This window comes from Egretta garzetta, unplaced genomic scaffold, assembly GCF_000687185.1.
Source record: "Egretta garzetta isolate BGI_Z169 unplaced genomic scaffold, ASM68718v1 scaffold633, whole genome shotgun sequence".
Classification (NCBI taxonomy): domain Eukaryota; kingdom Metazoa; phylum Chordata; class Aves; order Pelecaniformes; family Ardeidae; genus Egretta; species Egretta garzetta.
Genome location: NW_009259195.1, coordinates 714,596 through 728,492, shown reverse-complemented (window position 1 = coordinate 728,492; position 13,897 = coordinate 714,596). Strand labels below are relative to the sequence as shown.

The following is a 13,897-nucleotide window of genomic DNA, read 5'->3' as shown; positions in this document are numbered from 1 at the left end:
TTGGACAATGCTATGGAATTTGAACTATGGGTCTGTAGGGGAGAAATTGATGGGGCTGGAGCCTTGTTTTTATTCTGACACTGGTGTTAAATGCCTTCTAGTCACTGATGCTGTGTTGATGCAACCCACTAAAGGCATCCCGAAGCTAGGATGTAGTCTGAGTGGGTGATAAATTTGGATCCCACAACCATGCAAACCCACATTTTTAGTCAAATACCTTCTTTCCCAATAGGTTTTACTTCGTTTGGTTCATTGGGACATGGAGGCCTTACTTCGTTCTCCTCTACGTCATTTGGTGGCAGTGGGATGGGTAACTTCAAATCAGTATCAACCTCAACTAAAATAGTTAATGGCAGAAAAATTACTACAAAGAGGTAAGTGACAGAAATACATTTTTATGAAACTATATGTAGAGACATACATAGCTATAAATATATACATATAAATAGACTGTATATGCACACATACATATAGTGATATGTGTACGTATATGTATTTTTACTTCTGCTGTTGTCATCACATTAGTTGGATTTCTCTGGATGCTTAAAAAAAATTAAAAAGTCTCTTGGGGTTCTCTGACTCTTCTTGGCATTGCTGAGTTACTTAAAGCTGTGGCTTGTGAAAATGGGGAAGATGGTGGTTTTGGCTAAACTCTTGATAGTTGAGGAGGGTTCAGATGTGTCAGACATGCTTTCAGAACTGCCCTGATGAAGAATGAAGGTTGCAACTTGGTTGCTGTTTGAAAGGGACCCGGCAATGGAGCCCTTCCAGGTATTCAGAACCTCTTGTGTCGTGATGCATCTTTTATTATGGTCCTTGACTACTGTCTGCAAAGTCAGCTTGAGCTTCTGGAACGGAAGAGTGCACTTGGTTTCTGTTGATTGTCACGCTTTTAACTGAGCATTGGGAGGACTTAATTTTGCAGACATTATGAAACATGAAACAATTTTCCCCAACATCTGCTGAAGTTTGCTTTCCTAGGTGGTGTTTGAGTGAAGTTTTTGTGTAAAAAGTAATTTTCTTTTATCTGTTATGTGAAATAAGCAGCTGAAACTTGCTTTGGTGAAAATTTTTCCTGTTTGTTGGAAAGTGAATTTTCAAGTACTGTATACACCATCCCTTATCACTGTTTCATAGTTGTGATGGGGAAATTACTGCATTTGGGAAACCTAAGTATTAGTTAGCTGGGGAGTAACCTACATGGAACATTATGATCAATAAGTTATAGGAGTACTGATCAAGAGGTGAAATGTAATTTCAGTACTTAATAAAAATTTACAGAAAAGCAAGGGAGAACCAATTTTTTTTGTTTGGCAACTTGTGCCCCATACTCAAAGTGCAAGGTGGTTCTGTGTTGTACTTCCTGTTGTACTGTAGAGATCTTGTCATCTTGACCACTTAAATGCAGCCTTTGACATCACATACTGGTGTGGTCATGATATTTTTCTGTGAGTATATTCCAGAAAAATCTGAAAACTGCCCACTTTTGAGGGAATTGTACCAGATGAGAGAGACCAAAAAAAGTGTTTCTGCAAAAGAAGATAAGGCACCATGTTTGTCTTAATATTAAAAAATAGGCTAAATTAGGTGTGCTGCTGTCATATCTTATGATATCATATTTAGAAAGTGGGGGGAGAAGCAAGAAAGTGGATAGCCACATCTAGGAAGACATATTTACTATCTCCAAGAAGTCCCGTTACATTGTAGAATGTCAGCCCCCAAGGAAGCTATGTCTAAAGAAGGTTCATATCCCAGCATACCCCATGAAAAATCTCTCTATACTGCTCTGCTTCAGGCAAGAAGCTGTCCCCTCTGTTTTTAAAATGTGTGTATTCTCTTCAGTAAGTCAGACCTCCAGAAGAATCTGTATTCATCCGTGTGGTTTCCTCATTTGAATCACGAGGGGAGAATTCATAGAATCATAGAATCATAGAATCGCTTTGGTTGGAAAAGACCTTTAAGATCATCGAGTCCAACCGTTAACCTAACCCTGCCATCCCACCACTAAACCATATCCCTAAGCACCTCATCTATCCTTCTTTTAAATACCTCCAAGGATGGGGACTCTACCACCTCCCTGGGCAGCCCATTCCAGAGCCTGACAACCCTTTCAGTGAAGAAGTTTTTCCTAATATCTAACCTAAACCTGCCCTGGCGCAGGTTTAGGTTCTATTATATTAACTATTCCCAGATAGTTAAAACTTAGGCATAAATTCAATGTTCTAAAAAGAATTTAAACATTCTTTATCTTCCGGTTTCTAAATCAAACAAAAAAGAGTTCCATGGGTTTGGGCTTTTAATAATGTTTCCTTCCAGTTGGGGATACTTAAATTTTGCAACATACGTGCTGGTCATAAACTTGGTATATAGTAGGTCTCCGAATTAATTGCTCTGATGAAATTAAAATTGGTTTAAAGAATGACTTGCATGCCTTACGTCATGCAAAATTGTGATTGGATCTAGAATGTTGTGCATTTAACAGATGGGTAGGTACTAAATGCAATGTCAAGATTGTACAGTTAATCTGTCAAAAGGCATCTAGTTCTAGATAATAGTGTGTAGTGTCAGTACAACTGTGACAATGTATGAGGTGACAGCTGTAACTGTGAACTCTACAAACTGGAGGATTCAAACTTCCAGAAAGCATTTTTCCTGCTATAAATAAGCAATATCGGGGGGAATGCAGATGGTTCCTCGTTACAGCTTCTGCTCTGTTAAATACAAAAGCTTGCCTGCTACAATTGCATTAAGTAGGCAATGTTCCGTTATACATCTTTATCAAAGAACCCAGGTAGGTCTGGTGTGTATTTTCAACTTGCTTACAGTGCTTTAAAATGGCTAACTGTGTTATTGTCCTACAGAATTGTTGAGAATGGACAAGAGAGAGTAGAAGTTGAAGAAGATGGCCAGTTAAGGTCGCTAACAATAAATGGTAAGGAGCAGCTGCTACGCTTGGATAACAAGTAATTCAACGCACGCATTTAACAGAAATTTTAAGCTATAACAGCCACCATTTGAGGATTGACAGGAACATTTTTTGAAGATTTCAAACGAACTCAACTTTCTGTATATCCGTACTTAATCTTAAGTAGTATAAATAGCTCACCGAAGCTCGTATTTGTCATAGACTTTTGAGTTAATTGTTGGGACCACATCAATTGGACCATTTTTTTTGTCCTTAAAATTGTTGTAAATTTCTGTATGCACTTTTCTTTTTATTATATATGATCAAGGTGAACCATGATCCTTCAGTAGTGCTAGGGCAAGATGTACACTAACACTAGCATGAATCTTGCTTTTTCCAATTTGAGATGTGAGCCAATTAGTAGTTTAAGTCTGCTGTGAAGTTAACATTTCCAGGATAACCTTTTTAATAATTTCAACTTTTTTTTAAATGTTTAGTAGTGAACAATGTTAATACATTTCTGGTAATGCATTTCTGGTTTAAATAAATTAAGGATGTTTTCTAGTTGTGCATGGATGCAGACAACTTAGTAAGTTTTGACAAATGTTTAAATGTGTAATGTAAGCAAAAGGTAAACAAAAGTGAAGCCAGTGAGCTGAGTCTTTTGTCATTTGCTAAAAAAAAAATTCAAAATGAATAAATGCTGATGTTTGTGGTGCATTCTTTCATGAATGGCATTTGTAACCTCCTTGTGTCTGTGTGTGATTTGGGCAACTTGGGAAAACAGTGCTTTTTTTTTTTTTCCCTTTTTTCCTACCACCTTTTTCTTCAATCTGCAGGATGAGGGCCTTTTTTCTTTGCAGATGTTTTCTTCAGTGTGACTGAAAACATTATATTTGATTTCTTTTCTAAACCTGTATTTGAAGCACCTGTTTTTAAGAAGCATTCAGAGGCTGACTCTCTAACTCCATCTTTTGCCCTAGTACATAATTTTTGGGGGTCTAGGCCTAAAGTAACTCTCTCTATTTAAAAATCAAAAGAGGTTTCTAAAGTTTTAAGTTCTGAGATTGCTTCAAAAAATAATCTGTAGTGAACATAGATACACAGGAAAACATTTAATAATAATAAAAAAGTCTTTTGGAATTATAAGGTTTTTTGCTTATTTTGAGAACAAACAATTGTTTTGAAGAAGATTTGTACAAAATTATTAGCATTAAAGTATCTCACTCTTATTTTTAGTCATTAACCAAAAATCGAAAGATGGATTAATGCCTTTTGTTAAATTAACGGAGTGAAGCAAAGTGTTCATTTGTAGATAAGACCAGATTTTCAAAGTTTAGTGAAAGACGACTTGATTTCTGTATGTCATAGTGAAAGCATGCAAATAACTATTGGCATATGTTAACACCTGTCAGGCTCTGGGTAATTTCATGCATAAATCATGGATGTGCAGTTTTTATCTGTGCACCAGCTTTGAACATCTGGCCTTCACAAAATTCTTTAGGGTGGCTAAGTGTTTTTTTAAGAAAAAAAAAAAAAGCATGGTGTTTTCAAATGATCACTTAATGCCTTCTTGCTGAACACCATCTGCTTTGTACTAACAAATGCGTTGATGATTACACACACCGAAAAGATTTGCTCTTGTTTATCATGCAGGAAAACCAATTCGACTTAACCCAAACCAACAATCTAACAACCTGCCACAACAGAATTCGTATTTGCAGCAAAGTTAGTACAATCTTACGTTTGTCCCTCTACCATTAATGCTAGTTTCGTAGAACCAAACAAAATAACAGGTAGAAGAAGAAATAAAGATGTACTTTGGTTTTGGGACTACAGAAGTTATGTACCTTTTCAAGTTCTTTACGGAGTTCTTGTTACTTCAGTGTTGTGTTCTTGGTGTAGAAGCACAAACTCAGTTTAGAACTAAACTGTGTTTTCTTGTTAATGCTGTTTTTTCCTTCCCCATGTATGTTCTTTCTTGATCCAGATAACTAAACAGAGAATTTATTTCAAAATCTGGCTTTGTTGTGATGTCTTGAGTTATTAAAAATGTTAATTTATATTTATAGGACACAGTGTGCTCCTTTAAGTTATGTAAACTGTAAAAAGCGCTTCAAAATTGGTTAACCAAGTCAAATAAAATTAGGACAATCTGGAGTTGAGTTTGAATTCCTTCCTGTGGATACCCATAGGTTTTACATTGAGCTGCCAAACTTCACCTTCTATTCTAATCCCAGGTAATCTTCTTTTAACATTTAAATTACCTAGCTGAAGTTAAGAACACAGTTATGATAGCGTACCTGCTAGTGGCAAATCTGTACCCATGTGCTTGCCTTGGATCTTCTTACCCAGAAAAGTGTGGTCCTTCTCACAGCATTATATACAAACAGGTTGCTCCAGGGTTCTATATTGAAATCTTTTCAGGCTGTAAACTTGCTGAAGATCCAGTGTTTTGGATAGTCTCTCTTCTGCCTTGAGATGCCTGAAGCTGGTTATTGTCTGAGCTGGATGAAATGCGGCATTAAATGGTGGAAAGAGAAACTGGCAAAACACAAAACAGGCAAGAAGAAATGAGTCAGCAGAAGGCAGAGTTCATCAGTAAAGACTGCTACAGTAGTAAGCAGATACCCATTACACCAGCCTTTGCATGGGCTGGTGGTCAAACTGGGTGGATACAGGGTCTTGGAAAAAAAAAAAAAAAAAAAAAATAAAAAAATTGTCACATTCTCACACTTGACCTAAGCCTAATAGTCTCCCCCTGTTTCAGTGTGTAGAACATCGGTGTTATTTAAAAAAAAACCAAACCAACCACCTCATCTAACTTCTTGCAGCCAACTTAATTTTTAATAAACAGAATAAATCCTCATTTTATGTTTACTGTGGATCCAATTTAAATTCTTCCTATTATGTATTATATATTCAGAATTTCTTATTTGTGCTGCTGAAAAGAGCTTATTTTCTCTTGAAAACCCACTTATTAGGTTGCTCTGAAAAATGTGATGTCATTTCTTACTCATATGTAATTTGCATGGATGTACAAAACCTACTCACTAGAATTAATGGATCATCAAGGGCAGCAGATTTCCTTAAACTTCAATTTTGGCCAAAATAGCACAAAATACTTTACTTAATAAAAGAAAAGGTTCTTAATTCTGGCAAATGCTAGGCATCAAATGTGCAGTGGGATGAGGTAGCTTTCAAAACCAGGTGCTCTTTGATTAAAAGTACCAGTTCTTCATACAGGAGGGATTAATTTTGAATGTTTAGGGACACCATCCAGTTAAAATTAAGCTTCCTCCAGTGGTTTGGAAAAACTAAGATGGAGTTTTTGAACCTGCTAAGTCACTTACTCTTTCATGCTTTGCTTCAAAGTTCATTGGTAGAATACAATAACTTTGTAATGCTTTTTCTTGGTGCAACCTCTTTTTTGGTCTCTCGTGCATGGCAGCAATTTCAACGCAATACACTGTAACGCAAGTTTCTCTAGAGATTGCATGGCACCTACCCCTTTCACTTGGCTTTACTGAAGAAGTTTGGGATTTCGCCTTGGAATGCTTCACATTTTAAAATTGCTGCAGCTATGGTAGCTCTCAGTTCTTACAATACCTTCTCTGTTGAGAATCCCAGGCATTGTTTTTGTGGTATGAGCGGCAAAGCTGCTCTGCAGAGTAAGGGTACGTAGCATTTGTGTGTACTGCATCAGCTTGTGATTGATTGGTGGACTGAGGCTTAGAATGGTGAAAACAAGGCTTGAAAAAGACTTTTAAAAAAAAATACCAAAACAACAACCTCTAAACAAGCCCAAGGGTTTTGTGTGTGACCGTCGGTGTTGGTGTTTGTCCTGTTCGCTTGCCTCCTTCAGTGTGTTAGCTTGAGGTGTAAGTGGAGGTTTGTCCTCTGTATTTAGCTGTGCTTACGTGTTTCAGACCATACCTGGGATGGTCCAGTGATAAATTGATTTTTATTTTTTACTTTTGGGAACCTGAGTTCTGTTCCTGAATTTGCTTCTGTTCCATTTGGAAAGTGAGCTTGTTTCCTACTTTGCTTTATTTTAATCTGTGATGGTAACAGGACAGTGTTTGCCTCTACTTATCGTTGCATTGCAAAATGAATGTTACAGCTGTACGATGCTTGTGGTCAGAGAATTTTTCAAAAGCACTCAACAGCCTTAATTTAGTGTTACGATTCTTGTTAACCTTTTTGTGGGAACATTTGGTAGTACTTTTGGAAAACCTGCCTCTTTGGTCCTGATTTTTGGATGTCTTGGTATTTAGGCTTATTTTTAAGTCACGGTGTTCTCACAAGGTAGTTGCAATACCGACATCATTTATCTGCCAATCAGCAGTAACCTGGACTTTGCAACTTTACTTTTCTTAAGGTAAGAAACATCAGCTTGTTTGCACTGTCTGCTCCCTCTGGTCTTGTGTACCTTGGGGCCGAATTGTGGCGGCAGGCTTGGCTTTATGTAGTGCTCAGCATAGACAAGTTTGGGTTTTCTTGTTGTTATTGCTTGTCTTCAAGTGGTTGTCTTGAGTAAAAAGCTTTTTATCTTCCACCCGAAATGCTGAAATGATCCTTCTGTTGCAGTACCGTTGGAACAAAGCAAATTTACTTTGTGTTACAAACAATATCTTTTGAATTCGTCATTACAGGGGATTTACTGCTTGATCTGCTTTGGTTTTGGAAAAAATACCTCGCCTGGAGTTGGTTATTGAGTGGAGTTCACTACTGAACAATTAGAGCAGGAGGTGGTTGGTTTGTACTCTGCTGCATAGGTCATACATTCACAAAACAGTAAGCCCCACTTTTGAGATACTGCTGTCAGATCTAAAAAATAAATAATTAAAACCCCCGCTGTGACCATCTGAGCCATAACCCCGAAGCTGTGCGAGCTGCCTGCTGATTCAAACTCATCGAAACTTCTCTGAAAACTATGTTGTGGCAGACGTAGCGCTGGGTTAGGTGTTATCTGGCTTACAGCAGCTGGGAGAAAGTTAATTGAAAACCCACGTGAGTGCTCTATCCCCCGTCTGAAATACAGGCGGTAGTTTGGATGCGATAGTACCCAAATCTGAAAGCCATGAAGTCTTGGTGTGAGGTAGATTGCGCTGGTGGCCTAAGTGCTAATTATCTTCCAAATAAAGGAAGCGAAAGACTTCTGCTTGAGAAGATGTCAGCTTCCAAATGTAATGGTGGGGGTTAAAGAATATTTAATTGAGAAGATAAGTAAAAAGTTTTATTAGAAGGATGCTATTAAGTGGAATTGTCTCCTTAGTTCTCCGGCGTTTTCAATAATGCTGGCTTTTGCCGCACAGTGGGTTCATTTTAAAATCACTAAAAATAGATAATTTTTGAGCTTGACTTAAAATTGACAATCAAGAAAATAGATTTTTTTTTTTATTTTTTTTTTTTAGAGGCTTATGGTAATAACAAAACTTTGCTTTGCCCTATAACTTGTCCTTCATACTGAATCATAAATGAGAGCTCTTTGGGCTGTTCTTTTCAATGCAGCCAATTTCGAATGAACTTCCTAAAAAAACCCTGTAGCTGCTAGTTTACCAGCAGTCAAAATAAAGCTGAATCCTTTCACACAACTGGATGTTAGTTCTGAGAGAGAGTAAATATTACCAGCTAGTTTGTGAAGGCTACAGGAAGGGTGCCGCTTTACGGTGCGTTGAGAAGGCTTCGATTCCTCCTTTCATTGACTGTTAAAACCCAAATATGGAGTCTCCTGCATTGTTTCTTATTTGTAAATTTATGAGAACGAGTTACTGGTATGGGAGAGGAATCCAGCCTGGGTGACTGGTCATAGAATTCCGATTGTGGAACACACATTCCTGGTGGCCAGAAAAGAGAATTATTTTGGCTGTGTCTGTAATGGAGTTGCTTGAAGCTGTTACCAAAAGAGCTAAAGATGCGAAGCAGCACCTCTGGATGAGGATTCTTCTATCTCGGTTGCAGTCACAAGCTTGATTGAAATGTGGTCCAGCAGGGGAGTTTACCTGGGGGAAAAAAAATCATAAACTTGCAGAGGCTTTGATGCGTCTGGTAGAGGAGCCAGGCAGATCCAGCAGTCTTTTGGTTTCTCTCCAGAAATAGGTGCCGTGTCTGCGTTAGCCTTTGTAACTGAGAGATAAAGGTGAACTCGCTTGTTTATCACGCGTTTTTGTAACTCACCCTCGCCACCTCTGGCAAAGTTTTTTCCTAGGCACTTTGTTGGAACTGCCTTTTGCTCTGACCAGCACAAAACCCAGCACAGAAACTAAATCTGAATTTGTCATCCTGTTGTGCTATTTGCCTTACTGGGAACAGAGTACTGCCTTGCTTTTGTGAAAGGGCATATTCTGTAATACCGGTCTCTGTCGTTCTTCTGCCAAAGGGAGCTAGCCTATGGATGTTTTAAAATTGTTTTGGACTTTTCTGTGGAAGTATTTCTGGAGGAAAACGGAGAAAACTCACATGGCCAAGGCTCAGCCTTCCCTCCAGTCCCTCTTAGCCACAGGGGGAGGACGAAGCCTTTTGTCTTCAGAGGACTTTGGCCAGGCTTCCCGTACTAACGCTGCCTCTCATCAGAAGGCACTTTGGTACTCTGATTCATTAGGACATGCCCTGTTAAATAGTCACTCGGACACCTCCCAGAATTAGTTTGCTGATCTTGACGTATCAGTTTCTTACTGCTGGGTGCTTCTGGCAAATACAATTAGGTCCTTATCACCAAGTGCACTGCTGCGCTTCAGTAATGAAAGGGCGTTGCTCGGCTCTTCTGTACAAACTGTGAGCTGGATGTTCAGGACAGCAGTAGAGAGCTCGAAATCCCCTTAAAGGTGTTTTGGATGCATCTGATGCTGCCTGCAAGCATGAGTAACGTTCACAAACCTCCTGCCCTCAGTCTGTGACTGAGCTCCTGAATGAGTGCAAAGAGGCAGAAGATTTTTCTCCTGGGGAGATTCACCTCCTGAGTTAGGACAACACCAAACTGTTTCTTCGTTAAATACCTGTAGTGCTACTTTGGTCTTCCCTAGGCTTGTATGATTTAGCGCCAAGAAGAAAGGCAAATCTTAACGTCCTTCATAGGCACAATGCTGCTTCCCAATGTAACTTGCAGGGCATGAAACCAGTAAGGGAGAAGCAAGAAACCAACACAGCCTGGTTTTGTGCTGTTGACATAAATTTCATGGACTTTTTTCTTCATTTGGCCTTTGCCTTTCTCATTAGGAAACCCCGAGCAGGCATTCCCGCAGTGAATGCAGAAGCAGCAGGCGTTTGCCCGTTCTCTGCCGGCCCAAGGTCCGTGCTGCTGCAGGGGTTTGTTTCCCGGCCAGGGCAGGCAAAGGAGGTGCTTCTGCAGCCTGAGGATGGCCTGCCAAATTCCAGTTTGATTTTAAAAAAATGTGTACACCAGTAAGATAAAACTGTGCATATTAAAGGTCGCCTTGTTTGGAAGAAGGGTATAAACATTTGTATAAGGCTAGACAAATTCAAATGAGAAGATAAACACATTTTTAACACATGGAAGAACCTGCCAAGAGAAGTGGTTTCTCCAGCTTTCAGCGTCTTAAAAGACTAGTTTTCTGAGAAACGTGGTTTAGTGAGAAGCAAGTGTTTGGGCTCTGCAGAGAAGTAGTGGAAACCCAGGAGCCCGGGGCACAGATCAAGCTGTAACCTAGGGCACAGTGTTCCTTTCTTCATAGCCTGTGTCTTGGCTTCTTCCCTCCCTCTCCTGATGTGTTAATGTTAATGCACACGATGCATTCTCTTACTGTGGTTTCGAGACTGGGGGATGCTGTTGTGATGAGGGAATTTGAGGGATGTCTGGGCCTCGTGCGGGGCCCGCCTGGCCTGGCGGGAGGGGCTGGGGAAGCGGGGTAGCTGGGAAGAGAGGAGCCAACGCGTGCATCTAGGGCACAGATAGTGTTGCCTGATGACTGTTGCCCAAAAGTATCCACTTGGGGATGTGTAGGTGCCAAGAGTGGACTTCATGTGGGAGAAGATGTTCTGGATCTATTGAGGTAAGTAGTCGCTTTACTGTAGTGGACTAATTGGGCGTTTAGTGTTGAGGAGGAACCAGGGCGAGGGCCGTGACGCCTGTCCCGGGGGCTTTGATTTGGATTTTGCATTACAGTGAGCCCTTGCACGTCTTTTCCCTATTCTCACCATCAACAGACTGCAGAGGTTGAGCGCGCCTAATTTCGGCTCCTGAGATGAAGATTAGGGGTCTGTTGTTAATGAATGTTGTGACAAAGATTCATTTGGCAGTGGACATCTTTTTAACAATGTAAAGTTTTTAGTGTGTGTTAAACCTTACGTGGATAGCAGTATGCATGTTTTGAACTTTGAGAGACTACAATGAAAAAGCTGGCTTTTTGTTCATTGGATCTTCTTTGGTAGTGTGCTCAATGCCTAAGACTGCAGTATGTCGAAAAATATTTCTACGGGGAGCAGCCAGAGAAGCATCTCCTACGGGGGCTTATGTGTGTAAAAAAAACCTGTCTGTGGGTGCTTATTTGGGTTTTGTGTACACCCAGAGCTGCATTTGTCCAGCTTATTTCAAAGAGAAGCTTGCAGACAGGCAAATTCCTGGGATTATAACTCGGCAGCACTTGGGTCATATAACCATAAAACATAGCTTGGAACAAAAGCAAAACAAACTCTTATGGCGAAGTCCTGGGTATCTCCAGGTCCTTCCTAATATTCTGGGGAAGGTACCCTGCTTGGAGAGTGCTGGAACTCCAGAACTAAGTCTTAATTCTTCTACAGTCAAATTAGCCATATTCTGAGGTCTAAATATTCCACTCTTAACATAGCTTCTGTGCAGTCTCCTTTCTGTACAAAGGATAAAACCAGGCAGGCTTTTTGCCTTTCAGCCGAGTCGGCGGTGCAGCTTCGCCAGTACAGGCCCAGCTGTAGTGACAAGGAAGCTGGTTAACGGGGAAGCCAGCCCAAGCGTGCGTGCCCGTCTCTGGCTTACAAGAGGTCTTGGACAGAAATCTTTCTGTCATTGGCGAAGTATCTAGCCAGTGTCCGTCTTGTGTGTGGTGACTGTTTGTTAGCAGAAAACCACTTCAAAGCTAGTTATTTTTAAATGTCTCAGAGCTATAACTCAGCAAAGCAAAAGAACTGTATTTTTTCTCTTAATCCGTATTTTCCAAGGAGCTTCACAATTTTTGAATCACATCCCATGTGGAACCTATTTCAGAGTCAGGAAATGCAATTCTGTTCGCTGTACAACTTAAGTTCCCTGTTACATGGCTGCAAGAGCCATCACCACATGTTCTTAGGAAGAACACGGCAATTTCTCAGAGAATCAGGTAGAAAATGACAAAGTAGATGATAGTTTTTACCACTGCTAAGTAAAAAGAAAACGTGTACTTTACTTTGCATATTCATATTTTTGAGATATCAATGCCAGGTACTACTACACGGTATACAACTTGCAGCATCTTTTGCGAGGGGAGCTGTCTAAATCATTTCCAATTGACTTGCTTTTGAGCCATCTTGAAAGTATTGGCCCGAAAGAACTGGAAGACAGTCCTGTTTGAAAGCTTAAAAGAGAGTTGAGTACTTTGTCCTGATTCCTACCTATAGCAGCTTTGTAGCCATTAATAAATATTAACAAATATAACTCTGTCTTGCAAAGTGTTGTAGAACAGGAGGGGAATTTTAAGTGCTTCCTAATGCAGTGAATAATTGAGAAGATGCTTCTTGCAGTAACTCCTTAAAACAAGAAGCTCAGCTCGGGGAGATAAAACTTTTTTCTGCAAAGACACAGGTGTTGAGGCCTCCCTGCTCTTCTTGTTGAACAAAAGATTAATTGATTACTCCGACGTGGTTTCCACTCTTCCTTCTCCGCTAGCACTTGCTCTGAGATCACGTGTGCACTTCGCTCCCAAAATGTTCATAGAAGGAGATGACTACATCCCCGGTGAACCTTTTCGTAGAATAAATCACGAAGCTGAGTGCCTGCCTGTGCTGTGTGCTCTGTTGCAGGGGAGGTGCTCGTTGCCCTGGACAGAATAGTTTCCAATAGTGGAAAGCCTTCTTTTATGAGGGCTGTTGGGGGGGGACTGTTTAGTCTTACGCCTCTCAGCTTCTCCTGAGACCAAAAGCCAACCCTTCGTTTGTGCTGGGCTCCAGTTTCAGCTCACTCTTTGTGTTTTCTGGGTGTGGCAGCAAAATTTCCCAAATTACCGGTGTCTCCGGTGTTGTGCATGGACCTGCAAGTGGCACAGAGCCAAGGTAGCGACTGGAAGTGCAGCTTGAGTGTAGGTTAGGTGATGCGCTGCTAACAGAGGTCAAAGCCTCGCCAGCTTTCTATTTTTGTGATGTTTCTGGCTGATCTTTCCTTAAAATATAGGCCCTCCAAATTTTCAGTTGAAATTGCGATGGAGGTGGATGCTCTGAGGCCCCAGCTGAACGGCCATCGATGCCCGTGCGTTGGTGTTACACCAGTATTGATACTTCATTTATCAGTTTATCTTCTCAATAGAGACTCGGGGCTTTGAAGGCTTTTGCAAGCAGATTCCACCTCCTGGAAGGTGAAATTACTGCCTTGCCTGCTGTGATTTTGTTTCCAGTCCACTATTCAGTCTTGAGTAAGCAACTTCTTCTTTAGAAAAACAGTTGTTTATTTGTTTGTTCAGTATTTTTAAAAATGACTCTAAAAGGAGATAGTTTCTGCAGAGGGACCAGGCTGCACTCAATACTGGGGGTTCAGGCAAGGTCAGAATTGTAATTGGAAAGTGGTGAAATGTTCTCAGAAGTGCAAAGTCTGTGGCTTTTTATGTCAGTGCCTGACTTGCATGATAACAAATGTAGGCCTTATCTGTTGTGCATCTGTTCTAGTTTTCCTTTCGGTATCGCAGTGCTGACTGCGGGATATTTTCAACCCTGCAGAGGAACAATAATGATCTTACGAGGCCGAGGGGAAACGCTGTAGTGTAAATGAAGTTTGAAATCTTCAAACTTGGTAAAACTCCTGGCACGTGTTTC

The 13,897-nt window shown here is 40.4% G+C and overlaps 1 protein-coding gene across 2 annotated transcripts in view; it reads left to right on the top strand.

Annotated features, from left to right (window-relative positions):
- DNAJB6 (DnaJ heat shock protein family (Hsp40) member B6) overlaps positions 1–13,897 on the top strand; it is a 52,551-nt gene that overhangs the window by 17,468 nt on the left and 21,186 nt on the right. For both annotated transcript variants that reach the window (XM_009635812.2, XM_009635811.2), the window contains exons 6-7: positions 233–374; positions 2,862–2,932. In XM_009635812.2, the coding sequence (XP_009634107.1) occupies positions 233–374; positions 2,862–2,932 (213 nt within the window). The remainder of the gene's footprint in view (positions 1–232; positions 375–2,861; positions 2,933–13,897) is intronic.